Here is a 21,063-nt window from a genome sequence, read left to right on the forward strand (position 1 = left end):
CCTGTTTGGTGTCTGATTTCATGTTTGCTAAATTTAAATGATTAGACTACCTGTAAAAGTGAATCTTATTGCTTAGTGCATATTTTCATCTACGAATTGGAGAGGATGTTAGAGTCGTTAAAGGTCTACACTCTAAAAGCCCCATGAATGCATCTCGCCCGTTACCTGCTGACATCTGTTGGACGAAACGGGCCTAATAGATGAAAATGTGTAAAATTTACAAAACCTTCTTTGATTGTCGATTTATTAGTATGCAGATTCATTGCAAACCATTTTCATAGGTTATAGGGGAAAATCTGGAGCGTCTCTGTGCATGCGCGCACGCACTGACCGACAGGCAGACACACGCACACACGGGGACGGTTAAAAAATAGCCTCCATCATGTTGTTTGACAGAAACTTGCAGGCTGATAGAGTGAGGGGGTGAAAATGGGGATGTGGATTAAAAAAAAAAAAAAGTGGCACAACGGCTGAGTGCTCATGTCATGTACCTGACGCATTCAAATAACCATGAGTGGAAAACTTAATAGTTTATCATCAAAACAATGTTCGATTTATTTTATTGCGTTTTTTTTATTCAAACTGACTATCTTGACTTATTACCCGTACAATAAAATTCCATGTTTCTCAACTCAAGCAAACTTGCGAATTAAATTAATTTCATTTGCGTAAAATTCAAATTTAAAACAAGACGCATGCATTTATTTTGTATTGGGAAGTACATGGAAAAAAGGCCGTTAAACCGTGGCAATGTTTCATTGAACATTGGGGTTTATTTGTGCAGCTGGCAAGTGAATCCTGATTCGTGGTGGACGGAAAATAATGACGCAATATTGTTATACTAGAACTTGAGTGAAAAATGTGTTAGAACACACAGAGGCAAGTTGATGTATTATTTATTCATTTATTTCATGGCACATTTTCGTACATTACGGTACCTTTTGGAAGTGACCCTGACCTTTGAACCCTCTAAAGTGGAAGCGAGGGAGGTGTAGGGTGTGGGAGAAGAGGGGGAACTCTCCTGTCGGAAATCAACAGAGCATCGCGTTATTATGATCACAATTATTAGTTCGGTGACCTTGCAGTATATAGTTGGCAGTGATCGCATGACGTTTCCTCTCCATCACCTGTACTCCACCACCACCACCACCAGCAGCAGCAGCACACGCGTGCACGCACACGCGCACAGACACACGCGCGCACACAAACACACTGTCTTATTATACTAAAAGGTTTGGTCGCGCTAAACCGCGTGCATACGTGCTTAAAACATTTCATTAACAAACCGCGCGGCGGTGTAAGAGCGGATTTATGAGGCTTCAAAAGATCACAGGAAGGACGCCTGTGCTGCAAGTCAGACACTTTTTACACTACATTGCAACTCGGCTTTTATTTATTATTATTATTATTACTATTATTATTATTATTATTATTATTATTACTATTACTATTATTATTTTATTATTTTATTATTATTATTATTTTATTATTATTGTAAAGGAGTGCGACCTGCACCTATGCAACAAAGAGGAAAACGAATTACTCAATTACTATCCCTGCAATTGACCGATTCGTAAGCAGTGCATGCAATTAATATCCCCGTAAATAATCTGCAATATAGCAACCAGAAATATGACACGTGGGTGTTTTCTTGAAATGAATCCTGCTCAATAGTTGAGTGCTTGCTGCTAAGTAGTTCGTATTGACGCTCTTTCGGATCACACAGGTCGGCCAAAGATTAACACCGGAGAGGTTTAATTGGAAGACACGGGTTTCTCTCCTCTGACCCCAGCGAGCCTTATTAATGACAGCGTTTTATTCATTCATTAATCCCACTTGTATCCCATGAACAGAGGTGTCATGCAACGGCGGGGCATCGCGCTTGCCTGCCTGCCTGCCTACCTGCCTGCTTGCATGCATGCGTTGAACGTTCGGGGAAAATGAAAGGAAACAAATCAAACCAGCAAAAATATATGAAAATACAACCGCATATTCTCATAATCCATTAAATCAAAATAAACAAAAACTACCGTGAAAAAGGATACTGTGAAATATTTATTTTCTTAGTAATAGTTGTTTAGAAAAACAAAATGCCGTTAACCAATATTATAGGAGTATAGGAAATTGTCGTGCCTTCCAGTTTTACAATGTGCGCTTTTTTCACTATCAATTGACTTGTGCTGATTATTGATATTTTCATTAACCGACGAAACGGCCTTCAATAGAAGCCTGTTAATCGCTTAAATCGCATTATACACGGAGTCACGACAAACAATTGAGTGCATTTAATGATAAATATTAGTCCTTTGAAGGTTTGCCGTAAAGCTCAAGGCCGTTTTTGCCTCCGTGTTCTCACGCAGCTCACCTTCATGTGTCTGAATGATGGTCTCTGCATTCTCCCGCTGCTACATTTCCTTCTGTTTTCAAATGTAAATACATGCAATGATCGGAGTCGTTAACACCTCTTCAAAACTCTTAGGAAATTCCTTATTCTCTTCATTCATGGCTGGTGCTGCTGCTGCTACTGCTGCTGCTCAATATTCTTCCCACCCTCGGCTAATCCTGCAGGAATAAATAGACCTGAATTTGACGTTTTGCATTTGCGGCCCGACCGCAAAAGAGAAAAGAAAACGTGCAGGTGCGAATATGTATTATATGTATATTACGCATGCAGCAATAATAATAATAATAATAATAATAATAATAATAATAATAACAATAATAATAGTAATTATGATAAATAGTAGCGATGATGCTGATGATGGTGATGATGCAAGCACATTTCAAAGGTGCTAATAATAAGGATCCAACCTTAACCGTAGTCGATTGCATTCTGCGGCTTTCGTCACATTTGCAAAAGTTAATCGTGTTCACGCGTTCGTGATCATTTGCGCCAGATCGTTCAATCACGCCGAGCAATTTTCTCTCTCCTCCTCATCTTCTTTCTCCTCACCCGCGTGGGCGCCGCTAAATGGTCTATGACGAGCGAATACAGAAAAGAGCGGAAAGCAGCACTGCTGATGTCCCTTTGTTGACAAATCCATGAAACAACTCCAGTTTGCATGGTTTAACAGCAGGCTGCAGGCAGGAAGAGAGAGGGGGCGTGATGGCGTCACCCGACCACGTGCCCGGCCGGCCCCTTATCATATACTGGGCTTGCATGGTGGAGGTGGAGGTTGATGTGCTGGTGCCGGTGCCGGTGGCGGTGGGGGCAATCTATCAGAGTCTCTTTTAAAAGCTCCGACCTTTAAAAGCATGTGACATCTCGACTTTGTGCTCCGAGTGTGGCTCCAAACGGGACATAAGTGAGGGAGGCGCGGACGCACGGACGCACGGACGCGGCAAGGCACAATTAAGTTGCCCCGTCTCCACGCAACCCGCACATCAGACTGCAAGAAGTTTCTCTCCGTTTGCCTCTTGAAACTCATTGGAGAGACATCCGATCTCCTGACAGGGGCCAGCACAAAGTCAACACGGATCGGTGTGTGCGCGCGGGCGCACTGCTCTGACCTTACCATCGCACCACCGCTTGTTTTGGCTCCGAGACTTTTCTTTTTTCTTTTTTCTCCCCCCCTTTTTGGAAAAGAAAAGAACTGTAAGTAAGCCGTGAGATGACCCTGTCTGGAGGCAGCGAAAGAGCCAACGACATGTCCGGCCAGACGGTACTCACGACCGAGGACGTGGACATCGACGTGGTGGGCGAGGGGGACGATGAGTGCATGGAGCGGGACAGCGACTGCGACAGTCCCGGCGGGGGCATCCTGCACGACCTCCGCGATGATGACGATGACATTGAGGTGGACAAAGAGGAGATGAGATCCGGCGGCGGGAGTCCGTGCTGCGAGAGCGCCGGAGAAGGGGAGGCCGGCGCCGGGAAGGGAGAGGAGCAGAGCGCCACGCCGGGAGGCGCGCTCCAGAAGCCCAAAAGTAGTTTGGTGAAACCGCCCTACTCGTACATCGCGCTCATCACCATGGCCATCCTCCAGAGCCCGCAGAAGAAACTCACCCTGAGCGGCATCTGCGAGTTCATCAGCAACCGCTTCCCCTACTACCGAGAGAAGTTCCCGGCGTGGCAAAACTCCATCCGCCACAACTTGTCGCTCAACGACTGCTTCGTCAAGATCCCCCGGGAGCCCGGCAACCCCGGCAAGGGCAACTACTGGACCTTGGACCCGGCTTCGGAGGACATGTTTGACAACGGCAGCTTCCTCAGGAGGAGGAAAAGGTTCAAGAGGGTTCAGCCGGACGTGCTCAGGGACCAGACTGCTCTGATGATGCAAAGTTTCGGGGCATACGGGCTGGGTGGCCCCTACGGGAGGCACTACGGCATCCACCCGGCCGCCTATTCCCACCCCGCGGCTTTGCAGTACCCCTACATCCCTCCCGTGGGGCCCATGCTGCCCCCGGGTGTCCCTTTACTGTCCTCGGCGGAGTTGAACCGCAAAGCCTTCAACTCGCAGCTCAGCCCGGGCTTGCAACTGCAGCTCAGCAGTTTGAGCACGGCGTCCATGATCAAGTCGGAACCGTCCAGCAGACCCTCGTTCAGCATAGAGAACATTATCGGGGTCTCCAGCTCGTCTCCGTCCACGGTGGCGGGCTCCGCTCAGGCATTCCTGCGGCCTCCCGTCACCGTTCAGTCCGCCCTGCTGAGCGCCCAGTCGCTTTCTCTGAGCCGGACCTCCGCCGCCATCGCCCCAATCCTCAGCGTACCTTCCAGCATTCTTTCCGGACACGTTTTACCCTCGGCCACCGCGGCCACGGTGTCCAAATGGCCCTCACAGTGACTCTTAACATACCTACCCAAAAACATATTTTTATAATGAGACGTGTAATAGGCAGCGCTGGACAATGTCTCACTGTAGACTGTTCACACGCAGACAGAAACAAAAAAGAAAAAGGAAATATTTCTGTACAGGTAATATTTGTAAATATTTGTTTGTTTGTTTTTTTTAAAGAATCATTTGACCTTTTCTGTCTTTTTTTGGTTTGGTTACAGATCTGTGATGATTAGTTTACATTTTTTTTTGTACTGGATGAAGGATGTGGAAAATTTACACCAACGCTCTGAAATAGTCTGTTTATTATGAGAAAAAAAAACAGTATGTGTAATTCTACTTAGCTATATTGTGGTGTACACTGGCTTTATTTGTAAATAAATCAGATTAATAATTCGAATACAATTGATCTATTTTTATTAGTAATTTTCCATATGCACTTATAGGTAATTAAAAAATCAGTAGGTAAAGCAAAATTCTAGAGCAGAACATTTTAATTTTAATTTTGAATTTAAAAATGCATTGAATTTTAATATGTCTAAAACAAATGCTGTTCTTTTGCATCTAAAATCCACCACAATTAAAAACAGGTGCAAAACATAAATTGCCCAGCTACTGATAAAACTATATAAAATGCAATACAATGCAAACCTTCACAATCTGTTATTAAATTTCCTAAATTGCCACATAATACAACTAACCACAAGGACGACACTTTTACATTGGATTTCGAATTTTTAGACAGAACATTCGCTTTACTGGCTTTAGTGATTTCATTTGAACTGACACCTTTTAATATGACATCACTGCCGGTGTCCTTTTACAAAATTCGGTGGCTCGACTTCCTCACAGATCACAGTTTCAACAGTTTCGCAGTTGTGTCTGGCTAATCACTTTTACACAAACAGCAAATGGTGAGTGTGTGCGTGGGGGGCACCGGCTCGCGCGTGTGTGCACTCTATATTTATCCGATCCCCATGGGAAAGAAAGAGAAAGGAGCCTCTCGCTGCTTCACTTCACAGTCAGACACCGAAGAAGGTGATTATGCAAAAGCCTTCTCAAATGCCCCGATGATATTTCTAATATTAAAAACGAAATAGAAAAAAAAACGGTACAATAATAATAATAATAATAATAATAATAATAATAATAATAATAATAATAATAATTGTTGGAGTATTTTAAAACCTCATTGTAAATAGGCTAATATTTGATCGATCATAGTTCAATAATTTTAGAAAAGAGATTGGGATTTTCGGGGCACAATGACACAAACGGTTTTGAAGAAACCCTTTGGCAATTTTATGGAAGGAGGAAAGCAGTATATGTTGAAAACGGAAGGTTTGTGTGAGGTTGGTGTTTTCATCGTCTATGTGCGCGTTCGTTACCGGAGGTGTGAGAGAGATCGGAGGTTGGTCCTCGGAGCGAATCCCGCTCCCGTGACTCCAATGCACAGTTGTTGCATTTTCACTCATACAGTATGTGCGACGTTTACTTTGAGACGATGCACCTGTGATGAAGAAAAAACACTCCAGTCACTTGAGAACTTTACATTTTGTCTTCATGACGGGAACACATTTAAAATTGCAAATATAGGTATATTATTATTTTTTTAATCCTGACAATATTATGGGCTACAATATAAAGTGCTGACTAGATGACACGCATGCTCATTTAAAAAGCAAACAGTAGAGTCTATATTGAGCTTGAGCTGTGCAGCTGCACTTGCTTGTGCACAGCAGGTGGAGAAAAGCCGAGCGTGTCGTTCCCACACTTCTGACTGCCGACAGGCTTTGTCATTCTTTCAACAACAACTTGCAGAATTCATAGAAAAACATGGGAAGCAAATGCAACTCAAGGTGCAAACACACTTTGTCGAATTTCCATCGTCTCGTTTGCAGCAACTCCACAGGATCTTCATGGCAATGCGCGTAACAAAATATTGGCATGGGTGTTAGATGCTCTATTTTTTCGATCCACCGACCTCATGCTGAACTTTAAGACTTGAGGCACATCAGGGAAAAGTGTCATTATATAATATTTTTATGCGTCAATCTTTATGCGTCAGGCTTCAAATTGAACGGTGATCAGTCGAGGCTTTAAGGCTTTAGCTTTCCCTGACCCCGAAGACAGTAAGTAAAATGAATTAATGGTATCGGGAAGACGAGTAAAAACATTTTTTTTAAAAAAACAGACTTTAATTTTAACCTACAATCAGCATTGGGGCCTTTTCTTTAGTCTCAGTTTACTCTTGCTTTGATATAAAAGCAGACCAGATTGATCTCCTAACAAAATATACAGTATACCCTTCAACCTCTAACCCAAATGACCAATTCACTGTATGTGGGATATTAAAAATACAATCTACTGCAAAACAAATGCTGGCCCCGTTTATTTATTTATTTATTTATTTATTTATTTATTTATTTATTTATTTATTTATTTATTTATTTATTTATTCATGAGTGACAAAACAGGTATGAAACATAAAATGAACTTACATAAACGTATATTTGTAAGAGAAATTTGGATTTTGTCAAATGAATATCAAATGTGATTTTTTGTCTGAACAGGGTGTTTTCCTCCTCTAGTCAACACAGTGCCGCTGGAAAACTCCTCCTCAATAACTAGGTCATCTTCCACACCACAAGCAATGCCTTCACCAGGGAGGAAGCCACAGACAGTAAATGTAGCTACAGCAGTTACTGAATATTTAAAAAGGCATCAAGATGAAGCAATAAATGACAAAGTAAAGCTGATGTGGCCAGGCATTAATAACTAATGGCTATCAGTGAGTTATTGGCTGCTCGCTTTGTAATGAAAGTGTCATTGCAAATCAGCAGTTGTCCAAGGTTATTATTATTTATACATAATTGATGCCAGAACCACAAGGAACATGTCTGCCCCAACACCTTGGGTAGGTTGGTGTCAACAGAGGAAAAGGTCACAGAGGAGATCATGCCTGTGGGCTGAGATTTACACGCTGAAGGGAGTGTAAAAGCTAGGGAGCCCTTCATATTTCCATATCTGTATACAGACTAGCAAAAACGACAAGGTATTTGACATGTGCAGCTTGTGAATACGTAAAATTGGTGCAGGTCTTGTTGTATGACAAATTCCATAGGTGAACTGTGCATGCATGCATCACATATGATGATGTCCTTGTTTGTTGTTCAAATGTTACATCCATTATGGTTCTTCTTATTGTATGAACTTCCCATATACAGTTATAATATGAATGAATGTGCAATATATGACTATATCATGCAAATTGTGTCTTCTTTTTTTAAAACTCTGAAATTCGTTTTACTGGGGAAGAGGCGGAGTGCACCTTAACTAATCACCAGCCATTAACAGGGACAAATAATCATTCATGCCTATAGTCAATTAACAGTTTTCAATTAACTTCGACACGGGTTTATTATGTGGGAGGAAGCTGGAGTATCTGGAGTTTAACCTAGCAAGCACCAGGACAACACACACACTGCACAGGAAGAGGGACAGGCTTCGAATGAGTAACCTCAGAACTGTGAGGCAGATGTGTTAACCACTCATTCACACTTCCACCTTCCAAACTGATTCCACAATGTCTAGTCCACCGTGCCACTCTCCAAATTGATTTTATAAAGTATCAAATCGATTTGATAAAGTATAAAACATTTCTAAGCAAAGAAAAACTGACAGTGCAATGGTAGTTATGCCATAATATCCTAGAAAAATATCTGTCAGGCCATCTAATAGCTGAAGGGGAAAAGTCCGATGTTCTCAGGGTACCTGAATGTCTCAATCGTTTGGACTGCTACGTCAGCAGTCATCGACCAATGAGAACGTGTAAATGATGACGTATACAGGAAATGTACGCACGGTAAATATTGTCAATGAATAGCTTCTTGCCAGTTTGTAACTTCACAAAAGCCATCTCTATCTCTTGAGCGTTATGCAGACTTGGTGTCTCGTTTCAGTATGTTTTTTACTCGGCGTTGTTGTGAGATGGGGAGTCTCCTTAAATTCCTATTCTGGTAGGAAACCTATTATATATTTGCAGCGCATCTATAATGTTGCTACTAATTGCAGCTCGGAAGTCCAGAAAGTATATTGCAATTAAACCCACAACCAATGTTGCGTGTAATACCTTCATCATCAATCATTTTTTTTAACTTGTCAATTTCTCATTCCCTAAAACTTGCATGTGTTTCAAGGTGCGGGAAAAGCACCGATGTTTGGCGACTATGAAGCACAGAGGCACTGGCAAGAAATCACCTACAATCTGCCAGTGCATGAATGGTCAGTATATTAGACGCCTTGTAAACAAATACCAGTTGGGCACACGACATTGTATACATTGCTGTACGTGGTTGTATGCAGTACCGTATGGCTTGCAATGTGTAACGTCTACTGTTTTACTTGTCTTGGTATTGAACTTGCAAGATATCCAAATGATTTACCGACCAGATATCCAGTTTTTGTCATGGTTAATCATTTTTACTATTAACATCAAGTGAGGTTTATCGTATTTGAGAGTATGCATTTCAAAATATCTAATGTAATATGAGCTTTTAATGTTACTGCAGAAGATTCTGTTGTCCTTCTCCAGGTACTTGAATACCACGGACAATGACTTGAATTACTGGGGTCTTGACTATCCTCCTCTGACTGCCTACCACAGCCTGATCTGTGCTCATATGTAAGTAACTTGTGATGAATGCAAACACTCTCATGATGAGACATGAGTAGAACATTTGAATTGAGCATTTATTAAAATTTGAGTTGGTTTTGATGTCCCCACCCTTCCCTCTCCACATACCCAACAACAAATAATTTGTTTGATGTTGCAGTGCCAAGATAATAAACCCTGAATGGGTGCAGCTTCACAAATCCAGAGGTTATGAAAGTGCAACGCACAAGTTATTTATGAGAACAACAGGTACGGGAATAAATCCACCATGTGCAGTCACCAGCGCAATTTAAAGTTCTGGCTTTGTTTCTTTGTTGCAGTCCTTGTTGCAGATGTCCTCATATACATCCCTGCCGTTATATTATATTGTTTATGGCTGAATAATGGAACTATTAAGAGAAAGGTGAGACATGATGTTCTAGTGGCATTTACTGAACTATAATCTCTACCTAAAGATAACGTAAAACATTGATCAGTGCACTCTTTTTATTGGCCCTTACCGCAATGTATCGTAATAGTACAGTTAGTGGGGATGACAAGAAACAACGGTGTTAAGTTTGAAGACAACAAACAACAATATATGCGATCGTCTTAAGACCTCTGAATAACGATATACAGAAAATCCATTTTACAGTGTCATCCATCATCCAATCACATCATCTGCTTTTCTGTGTGGTGTGTAAAAAATACAATTAAAATAACCTTTTCTTTTTCCCCCTGCTCAGATTTGCACCCTGCTCTGCTTTCTGATGTATCCAGGGCTACTTCTTATTGACTATGGACATTTCCAGTATCCTTTCAGTGTGTTATTTTATTGACATAATGACAAAGCTTTACAGTGTTGCATCGTTGTCATACCAATTTACAACAAGTTATTTCAAGTGTGTAAGTTTCTTTCTGCATGTGGTGGAGGCTTTTTCTCCTGGAGCAGAATAAAATGTAGCCGGCAAAATGTTTTCATCTAGTCAGCAATACATCAAACCCGTTTTTTTTTTTACTTGTGAGAACACTCTGTTTCCATTTATTACGCTTAACAGTGGCGAGGTACAATGCAGTGAGCCTGGGCTTTGCCCTGTGGGCTGTCCTGGCTCTGGGACTGGGTTGGGATGGACTGGGCTCAATGGCCTTCACCCTGGCCCTCAACTACAAACAGATGGAGCTCTACCACGCTCTACCCTTCTTCTGCTACCTCCTGGGAAAGTGTTTCAAAATGGGCATCACGGGGCAAGGGTGAGTGTAACCCTAACTTTGCTATTTGGTGTACAACTACAGCAATCCCAGTTTAGCCAATTCTAATTTAGCCATCATATTGTTTCAACCTTGGAAAGAAGGCCCATTCAAGTGGAGCACCAGAGAATGACTCAGCTAGGATGCTGTTACTTTTGTCTATTTATCTAGTAACAATGTTCCAAGGGCATTTCAAGCAAACGGAGAGCCGGATTAGAAGGGTTGGCGGGAAGATATGTCCAGATGACACTCTAGCTATGCCCAAACTCTTCAGCTATGCCTGCCTGTATGTGCAGCAGCTTTCATTGCACCCCCCGAAAAAATGAGGTCATCTCCCCGAACCGAGGGCCTGGCGAATGAACATTTTGATTTGGGGAAATTGCTGTAAAGGCAAAAAGGATATCATTGTATCTTTTTTTCTGTCTTAACGCAGGTTGTTTATGTTGTGGCGAGTCGCCGCTACAGTATTGGTGACGTTTGCTCTCTGCTGGTTGCCCTTCCTCTCGGATCCCGCTCAGACCTTGCAGGTGCTCAGGAGAATCTTTCCCGTGGCTCGAGGCCTGTTTGAGGTACAGTAGTCGAAAGGAAAGCAAGAAGAAAAATGTTTGAGATCTAATCGTTATTTCAAGAAAACATTTGTACGCTTTTGTGGCTTGCAACTGTGGTAGGTTATTCAGAGAAATAAGCAGGAGATGAAAATTGATCTAGTAAATTGATTCAGGGATTAGTCATCATCAGACATTTTCCGGGGAATGACGTTTCAATACCAAGAATTGACGTGCTAATTTCATGGACATGCTAACAAATGTGTAGCAAAATGTGTTTTTTCATCTCGGTCAAGCAAAACCTCATAGTGCCTTATAAGCGCTTTCAAGCGGCACATATTTTCAAGTCCTTTGCTGCCAAAACATGAGAGGAATCAAATGTTGCAAAGCTCAGGGGATCTGTTCAACTCTGTCACAAGGCATGGAACATGAATGGTCTTATGGTTAATTGCGCAACAGCGTTGGAGCACTTACTATTTACTATATTCGCCACTATTGGAAGATGTGTGTGTAAATAAATACGTAGGTGTTCATGAAAGACCCCTCTACATCTTAGTCGCGGGATTGGCCGTTGACAAATAATGTGCTCGTAAAGAGTTTGCAATTTTTTCTTCAATAAGCGCTCAAGGTGCCAGCTGCCTGTAGTGCTGGGGCACGCTGCCTTCAACTAGTTGTGAGCAGAAGCATATACTTTGGGGAGGGGCGCTAGTGGCGACTACTGGGTGTGAGCACTTGTAAGTTTACCCTCTGAACTACATTCTTTCGTCTCAGATTGCCCCCCCCCCCCCTCCGCTCACAAAAATGGCACCAAATGCTTCTCCCTGTGAAATTCTAACATAGCTTCTAGGTGACAGTGCCGCACCACTCTCACCCCGTTTGCAATTGCCCCCTCCGGCGCTCCTGTGTTGCCTTTAGGTGGCATTCAAGAACATTCCCATGGTGGTTATTTGGAGTGAGCCGACCGACCGACCGACAGGGCAAAAAAGAGCGGCGCAGTTGATAGAGCAGAACATCGGACAGCCCAATGCCGACAGGGCTAACACGAGGGTCCGCACAGCTGTGCCGTGAGCAGCTGTAGCAAGGACGACGGACGCAAATAGGCCAGAAATCGCATTTCTAGTCATGGCCCGAGACCACACAAGTGATGAAGCTGATCTAGTTATATGCTCTCTGTTTTTGGTGACGTTATTGCGGTGCACAGTGGCAGCGAAAATACTTGAAGAATATCTCTTCTCTCAAGCCTGACAAAAGTGGCAAGAAGTCCATAGATATTTATTCTCGCCAAACATGACAACTTTGAGCGCACTTTTCGGTTAGGTCTCGAATCTACGTTATGCAGATTATTATAGTCTGACCTTTGACCTTGTATCGCCACACCTCAGATCTGTCCTGTCTCCAAGAACATTTAAATGACTCAACATGAGTTGGTAATCCGAGTTCTAAGTGCAAAGCTAGCGGCGTGCCTCCAAATAGTACGCAGCAAACCTACAACAATAAATGCTTGCGACATACTTTAATGCACGCGTTAAGTGTTTCGCACGTGTTAAGCGTTTCGCTTCCGACATGTATGACGAGGATGAGTTTGCGTGTCATCACTTCTTATTTAACCGAGTGTGCATGCGGACAGGATAAGGTGGCCAACACATGGTGCAGCTTGAACATCCTGATCAAGATCAAATCCATTCTGTCTCGTGACGTCCAACTCTACCTCAGGTAATCTCATCGATTGGAAAGAAAAAAACAAACAAAAAAACTTGATATTTGCTGTCATTGTTTGAAGCGGTGGGAAAACAGCCTGCCCAAGGGTGTACTAAATACTGCGTTCTAGTGGGGTAGAAACATCTTGTGAGGACCTTCTGAACATGAAGTCCAAGCTGTTTTTAGAAATGTGGTGACGAGCTTTGGTTGCTTGTGGAGGCCTGTGATATTTCGACACAGCAAAACCAAGGTTCTCCGAGCTCAAACTGTAAAAAATGGATCTATAATACACGGCAACCTTTTTTGAATGGCTATTTTGAACAAAAGCTGAGCTGGGAGGAAGCACTTGTGCCGTGGACCAGCGCTTGAATATCCTATCAGTCTAAATTTAGGAGTCCTATGTTTGCTGCACGAGTATGTTTTTGCCAGGCTGCTAAGTCCTGGGATCACTTCTTGAACTGGAGTGATTTTCAACAAAAATAAAAAAAACATTTGTGTGCTTTGCTAAATGCTTCTGCGTTGGTGTACATAGAATGAATGGTATCGGTGTCCTTCTGGAAGCCTTACTTGCTTGAGTTCCGCCATGGCCGCCTGGCGCACAATTGATTGTGCAAACACAATGTTGCTGTGACCTCTCAACACGTGCTAACAGCTAATCCCTCTCCTCTCCTCTGCTGTGTCCCTCCTCAGACGGTGACAATTGAAGGGTTAAACTAATGGTCCCCTGGGGACAATGTTTTGGTTCTTCTACATAGCAAGAAGTTCCATTTGGATGGAACGTGTTCAAATGGTGGTCTTGTCGGCAACAAATGCGAATGTTCCGCCGAATGGCACGCCTTCTCAATTTGATTGTGTTTGCGCACATGGTAGTAAATATTGTCCTAATCCTATTCACACTTGAATGTGTGTCCAGTTGTCGTCAATTTGATTGCGACAATATGTATCGTATCGTATCAAATCTTATGCATGTGTTCTTCTGCTTTTGATCTGGTTGTAAGCTGCTTTTCTATCCAGTGCTCATTTTTCTTTTCAGAAGCCTGCATAAGTAAGCTCATCTGAATTGTCTGTTTTATTCCAGTTTGGCCTGCACTGTCCTGGCAGTCCTACCATCATGTATGCGAGTGTTGAGAAAAGCTACATTCTGGCACTTTAAACTGGCCTTGGTGAGCAGGAGCAGCAGCAGTTAAGCATTCATTTCATTTTGTTTAGCCGTTGCATCTAATGTGAATGGTATAAGATTTGCTTCTATGCATTTTTATTCTCATCTCATTGATACAAGTCTAATTGTTGTTCGGTTAATTTAAGTAGAAACATTGGTTTCCCTTTTAGGTCAACTCTTCATTGGGGTTCTTCCTTTTCTCCTATCAAGTACATGAAAAGTCCATTCTCTTGGCATCCTTGTAAGTACGGCAAAAAAGATCCGTTTCTAAAAATGACATCTAAGAAGAGATGCCTGCAAGGTAGTGATGTTCTTAGAGTCTAGTGTCCTCTTGATTTAATATTGTTATAAAGACAAAGAAAACGTATGCATTTCATGAGCACTAAATAAAGGTAGAGGGTGTTTGAGAGCAGCGGATTTGGTTCCTTGATCTGGGATCTTGTATTAATCTAGATTAGAGTAGATTGTTGCTTTATTAACTATTGAGTTATATCTAGCACCTGTCCCCATAAATCAATCAGTAATGCGTGTCCAGGGATTAGGAAAGAATGGAAGGCAACGCAACAGCTCTGGCCTTGTTTGCGCAGGATCAATTATTGAACTGTAACAGGATCGGCAAAGAGCAGCGACTGTAATTACGGGACCGCTGGAAAGGGCCTCCCTCCTTCACAGCGTACGACAACAGTGTAAAGTCGTGTCAAGATATTGCCCGTCCTGATGGTCAGTTCTACGAGAAGACCTAGAGCTACTTGGAATAACTATTTTGTCAAATCTTTACTGCTGTTTGAGGAGTGACCAATTCAAGTGGATCTTGTATGATCATCTTCATGACAAAGACGTGCCTCATTCCCCCCCCCACCATACAGTGTTGACGATCCGCTTATCTCTTCTAGGCCCGTGTGTCTCTTCCTCAATGACCTACCCCTCGTGTCCATCTGGTTCCTGCAAGTTTCTACATTTAGGTAAAGCCAACTGGGGCTTTCTAAACTGATTACACTTCTGTGCAATGTGTTTTATGCTTAATGCTCCATTAAGACAGAAATGATGTGTCATAGGCTCCCTGAAAAGCAAAACTCTAAACCTAAATGAAGGACACCGATTGGCCAGAATGTAAATGTTTCTTAGAATAAGACACCGTAACGATAATCAAGTGATATCATTCATGGCTAAAGTTGCCAAAGTTGTGTCATGACCTGGTACAAAGTCATCAGTCATTCGATTTTCACCCATGGTTTAACTGTTATTCGTCCGTGCTTTTCTCGTCTCTAATCTGATAACTATCAAATGGCAAATGGCAGTCTTTAAAATGTCAGTGAGTCGTTAGGGTTAAGGTGAGGAGCGCTTTTGGAAAGGCAAGTGGTGGTGTTTCAGGTGCTTCCTCAACTTTCACCAGCTGTTGTTCAATTCTTCCGGCAGCTGTAATTGTCGTGTGTGTGTGTGTGCGCGCTTTAGGATAAGGATACAAGGGGATTAGCCTACATAGTCAGAATGCCTGCTGTCCAAGTGCGCATTGTATAGGGACAGAAGGTCATTCTCCACTTTCTCAGTACAGTCTGACATGGACATAATGTGCATCCTCTCCAGGCTCCATTATCTAAAAAATACATCTTTTGTTTGCATAATTGGCCGAATGAATGCGCCAGTTGAACGGGGCAGAATGTTTAAACTGATTATGTGTTTCTAAAATGTTTCGCTGTTGAATGGGGCCTTTGCAGAGAGAGAAAAAGGATGAGTGGCCGAGAATTGAGGGCTTTTTGATAGCTGGGGTGTTGTGCCATTTAGTATGAGTCAACTGTTGTTCTTGCCCATGGTCAGCGGCGAAACGAAGATAAGCTTTGTATGACTGTCACAATTACGGACAAAACACTAGATAGCCTATGTAGTGTTGCCCTGCACTCAGCAAACATATTTGTGAATTGAATTTGTGACATATCACTTGACAAGTATTGGCTATACATAAAGATGTTTGTTTGTTTGTTTGTTTGTTTTCTTCTGTCCCGCGTCTGGCCGCACAGCATGCTGCCTCTGTTTCTGAAGGACGGTCTTCTGGTGCCATACGTCGTGACTTGGCTAGGCTTCCTCTTCTTCGGCACCTACTTGCTGTCAGCCCTGGAGCAAGAGCTTGCGCTGGGGGCCTACCAAAAGCTCTTGGTATTCCTACCCAGAATGGACCTGGCTCCGATTGTCAGATGGAAGGTTAGTGTCACCTGATGGTGCTATAACAAGAGAAGATTCCTGTTGGAGTCAAATCTGTTTATCTTAAACAAGCTAGTTGTAATCTGCTTGTTACTTTAGAGGGGCACATGACGGGCGGGCCACTCGAAAACAAAACGGCCTTGTTGAATGGATAGAGTACACTTTCTTCTAAAAACAGTGAGGCCAAATCATTTCGGGTGAAAACATTTACTGGAGATAGGACATCAAAACAGGAATAGAAGATTAGGGAACCACATTTGAGCTTTTCTCTCCAGATGGATCTGATACACACAGTAAAGCATTATTTGGAACGAGACACCACGTCAGAAGAGTGTTTCATCACTTTATTATTATCTGATCGATCCATCCGTCTTTACAGATCCGCTGCTGTGTTCCTTGTTCCACCTGTTGAATGAAATGTGGAACTGAGCAAAAATATTCAGTGCTACTTATTGTTGGAGTAATGTAAGCGTGTAAGACAATATAAATTCCAATATTCAGGCTCACATGGGAAATTGCTGGCTTCAAACTAAAGGCTCTATCGAAGTTGTGAATGAGATCCTCATGGAGGAACGCAGAAATGAAAGATGAACTTAACGTCATCAAGGAAGTAGCTCTCCGTAATGAATTGATGATGCGCAGCTAATACAATTAGTCTCGGAATGAGCAGATATGTTTATAAAGAAAGATTGCTTTTCAGGGAATGCAAAGTTGTGCGACAATCATGAACGCTTTATTTACGTTTCCGTGGAGTCTGCAGGGCCAGGCGGGTCGCAAAAAAACCCACTGGTAGAGTGTCAAGAGATTAAGTGAAGGTGTCTTTTTATAGCGTATGTCATTAACACACGTTTGCCTAGATATATTTATTTACACAAGCAGCACAAATAGCGAGCACCGGTGACGGTGATAGGGTTTCATAGGTTCGGCGTTCGGGCACGGGGTGTTTCCTCGATCCTATTCACTGATTTATCTTGGGGTCATAAAGCTTAAATAGACACACAAGTGATCTCACTCTCACCATCAGCTGTTCGCATCTCTGGTGGTAAATTGAATTACTTGCTTTGATAAATCATAGTCACATTACAACAGTTATTTTTTAGCAGCCTGAGGTGCTGGGCCTTCTTTTTTCTTTTTTTTTTTGCTTATGGTTTTATTTCTTTATTTAGTCATTTATTTATCTATTTGGTAATACTTGGGAACATCACATAAACTTGTGTGGTGGTGATTAAATGTCAGAAAGCTTCTGAAGGGATATCCAGAAATAATCAAGGAGATATCCTGTCATGGACTAAGTCAGGAATGTTTCAATTTAAAACAAACCTTGTTGACTTACACAAAGGATCCTCAGTTCACAATGACAACAATTTATGGACCAAATGTTTTTTTCATACAAGTATTTCCTGTAATTCTGACTTCATGACTAAATTGCATGAATGTGACAGAACTGAACGTTCTGGCTTGCCTACCAAATTTGGGTTACGTCACCGCAGTATAAAGAGAACGCCGTATATTTTGTCAATCTGCGCATATCAAAATGTTTTTTTCCGCCTGAAAGCGTGACGCATGAACGCTCAAATCAGATCAATATTTTTAGTGTCCATGAAAACAGTGCATCCCGTTATAATTTGAGCTCTGATGTGTCCATGTAAACGAAGCCAGTGCTAAACCTTCCCCATTTCCTGACCCCGTTTTTGACAATCGATGAACACCGAAGCCTTTATCAATACTTTTGCGACTGTTTTCACCTTAACGCGAGTTAAAAAGAAAATTGTGGATGCATGGCAGCTTTGACCTGTAACTCCATTCTGGTCATATTAAGGTGACTGTAGGTTGTCTAACTATACTCTTATTAGCACTGGAAGTCCTTAGCCTTGGGCTTGACCTACTTTTTTGTGAATATTTACATGGAGTGTCCAATTAAAACAGAAAAAGTTTTGTGTGCTATTACTGTAGGCACACTGTTTGTCTGATGTCGTGACTTAAATTAAGATCAGGTCACATTTTGGGAGCAATTTACACAGAACTCCAGGAAATTTCAGAGTACTTCCTTTTTCTTGCAGCGGTTTCTCGGTTTCTAGTCTGAGACCCGATGCGTAGGAGAGCAAAAGCCAAAAGATGAGATCAAGGCTTTCTATCTCGTCTGACATTCTGTTTCCAAGAGTAAAGTGGCCCTTATAATGAATGGTCTCGGTAGAAACGATTTTCCTGGAGCTTGCTGGTGACTGAAACGCCTGCAGTCATTCTGGCTGAGTTCTATAGAGCCTAAAGTCCTACAAAGTTGCCCCAAACATCAGTTTAGTTATTTGGAAATGTTATTAATCTCCGTGCAGTAGGATTATGTATTTATCTATTTGTACTTGACTATGTTTAGATTTGAGCCCCCCCCGCTCCTCATCTTTTCTGTTACCAATGACAAGGGCCTCTCTTTGCCTTCCAGTTCTACATCAGCATCTTGACCATGGCCTGTTTGAGCATCGCAAGCGTTGCTCTCTCTCCACCGCCTCATTTGCCGGACTTGTTTCCTGTGCTAGTGTCTACTTTTTCTTTTGTTCATTTTTTGGGAACATTTCTCTACTTCAATGTCATCCAGTTTAGTGAATTGCCAAGCAAGAAAGTCCAGAAGAACAAATAAGTCCATTCCATGCCCCCTTTAAATTGTGCAAATAATTGATCTGCATTGTTTTTGCCATCACTAAACACAAGAAAAGACTTCAGCTGAATGGTCTGTTTTTCTATTTTTCCATTGCCTATTTTTTTTTACGTACCATAAAAGTTTTGTACAAATGTATTTTAATCAGAAAATAAACTAAAGCTATCAACTGAAATGTTGGCCAGTTTTATTAGCGTATTAAGTTATACAATTTCAAGCAATTATATCAGGAATTCATAGGCAATAATCGGACACAAATGACGCACGTTGTTACTAAATGATAAAAATGATTTGGAGTTGTTGACAGCACAATAGACCACCTGACGAGACGGGCAGTTTTTGCAGCAAAGCAGGACAGGCTCTTAAAGCAGATGATGGAAGGTGACATATCCCAGCATAATGCTATAAAGTTGAAATACCACAGAAAAGCGCTACATGCAATTTCACTCTCCAATCTTTCTCGGAGTTAATGACATGGGCATAAAAAAAACCATTACAACTATAAATGTTAGCAGGTCAGAGAGAGGTGCCGGAGCATCGGACGGAGGCTTTCCGCCAGCGGCCAATAAAGGGCCATGCCCAACTTCTGACTTGTTGTTTTTCCTTGCTTTGACAAAATTGGATCCATTTGATAACTGGTGTACATGCTTGTTTTGAAAATTGACACTATATGCTCGGCATGAAATCAAAGAGACACATTGACTGCTTCCCCCATTCTTTCCTCATCTAATGAGCCCTCCGAAATATTTGGAAAAGCAATGGCTGCTTTTCGATGGGCAAATATTGTAAACATTTACCGCGACGATAGAAAAATGCCATTCGGTGCCCATTGATTGACATACTACGTACCTGCTGAACATTTTGAAGTCTTTTTTTGTTGAGGCATCCCCCCCCCCCCCCCCTCCCGCCAGCGCCACTGAATGCTAATATCGTCCACATTTTTGCAAGCTCTTACCGCCTGAGAGGAAGGCCAAAATTGGCAATCATTTGCCGCTTGGTGTCACATCGTTTTTGTTGCCACATTGCGCTGACAACTGTCATCTTGCACTTCCCCAATGACATGAGATCAAGTCATGTTGCCACCCACTAGCAATGCGTCTTGTCACACCTGAGAATGAATGGTGAGCCATCCTAGCTGCATGTCCGCGCCTCTTCACCCGTGTCAGCTGCTGCCCCCACCCCCCCCCCCCCCACCCCACTCACACACTGAGTGTCTGAGAAGGCAGTCGTGTTATTGATACTATAAACGTTTGTAAGCAGGAAACCCTTCCAAGCCGTATAAATAAAAAAATGCAATAACCCTACATTTTCCAGACAACATACTATTTGTATTAATTTATTGAATTGGCATATCATACCGAAAGGAATAATAACCCGATTGCCTGATAAATGTTTTTGAATGACTTTTAATATCTCCTGTGATTGATTACTTAAACCAATAAAACACAGCTTTGCTTCCAACTTTATATAAGAACAGAAAAAGTAGTAGAATGGGAATCGCACGTTCAAAGATAAGAATTCCATTCAAATAACACTTACGTGTTAAGTGATAAATAGAATTGGGATTCCATTCACAAGCAGCAACAGTGAATCTTTTGAAGAATACTTTGCGCAAGCAGCAAATCATCTTGTGACTGTCACATTCAACATGTAGTCCTCGATTAAGTATCAAAAGTAAATATTTGTTACCACAGTAACAAATAAGGTCAAGCACTACTCAGGATGCTGCATTGCAAATCATTTCGGATTAGAAGCCGCTACATGAACTACTTCCCGTATCCTTCCAAATGAAACTTTACACTGACAGGAGGAGTTCAAGGAAGCGTCCATCAGGAAGTCGGGTCGCCGCCGTTCACCCGAATCGGGACCGACCGACCGACCGATGCTCTCGCCCGCCGGCACTTTGCAAGTCTGTCGGATATCTGTACGACACTCCCAATGAAAACATTAGTTCTGTTTACGCTTGTGCTGGCTTTGTCCTTCACGTGGCCTCTAAGGGCGATAAAGTGAGAGTTACACGATCCACCTTAGGCAGAAATAGGAAATGTTGCTGTGAGCGGCAGCTGTCGCTCGCTCGGGTCGACTCGTGCAGCGAGAGGCCTCGGCCTTCCCAGGCACCGCCAAATAAAGAGACTACC

The 21,063-nt window shown here is 42.4% G+C and overlaps 2 protein-coding genes and 1 long non-coding RNA gene across 3 annotated transcripts; 2 read left to right on the top strand and 1 right to left on the bottom strand.

Moving 5' to 3' along the window:
- Positions 1-884: 884 nt before the first annotated feature.
- On the bottom strand, positions 885-3,047 carry LOC125972619 (uncharacterized). The gene is made up of 3 exons (XR_007482863.2): positions 2,812-3,047; positions 2,366-2,562; positions 885-1,021 (listed from the first exon to the last, which is right to left on the bottom strand). It is a non-coding gene; the product is annotated as an uncharacterized lncRNA (long non-coding RNA).
- Positions 3,048-3,177: 130 nt separating this feature from the next.
- On the top strand, positions 3,178-5,180 carry foxd3 (forkhead box D3). The gene has a single exon (XM_049726055.2). It carries the CDS (start codon positions 3,612-3,614, stop codon positions 4,782-4,784), a length of 1,173 nt encoding a protein of 390 aa, XP_049582012.1. The 5' UTR covers positions 3,178-3,611; the 3' UTR covers positions 4,785-5,180.
- A 3,443-nt stretch (positions 5,181-8,623) lies between these two features.
- On the top strand, positions 8,624-19,100 carry alg6 (ALG6 alpha-1,3-glucosyltransferase). Its single transcript, XM_049716964.1, has 14 exons — positions 8,624-8,794; positions 8,975-9,059; positions 9,370-9,459; positions 9,611-9,699; positions 9,771-9,853; positions 10,176-10,240; positions 10,495-10,680; positions 11,111-11,246; positions 12,850-12,935; positions 13,999-14,083; positions 14,250-14,320; positions 14,973-15,041; positions 16,095-16,275; positions 18,713-19,100. The coding sequence occupies exons 1-14, from the start codon at positions 8,713-8,715 to the stop codon at positions 18,905-18,907; spliced, it is 1,503 nt and encodes a 500-aa protein (XP_049572921.1). The 5' UTR covers positions 8,624-8,712; the 3' UTR covers positions 18,908-19,100.
- Positions 19,101-21,063: the final 1,963 nt, after the last annotated feature.

The sequence above is a fragment of the Syngnathus scovelli genome, chromosome 10, assembly GCF_024217435.2.
Source record: "Syngnathus scovelli strain Florida chromosome 10, RoL_Ssco_1.2, whole genome shotgun sequence".
Lineage (NCBI taxonomy): Eukaryota > Metazoa > Chordata > Actinopteri > Syngnathiformes > Syngnathidae > Syngnathus > Syngnathus scovelli.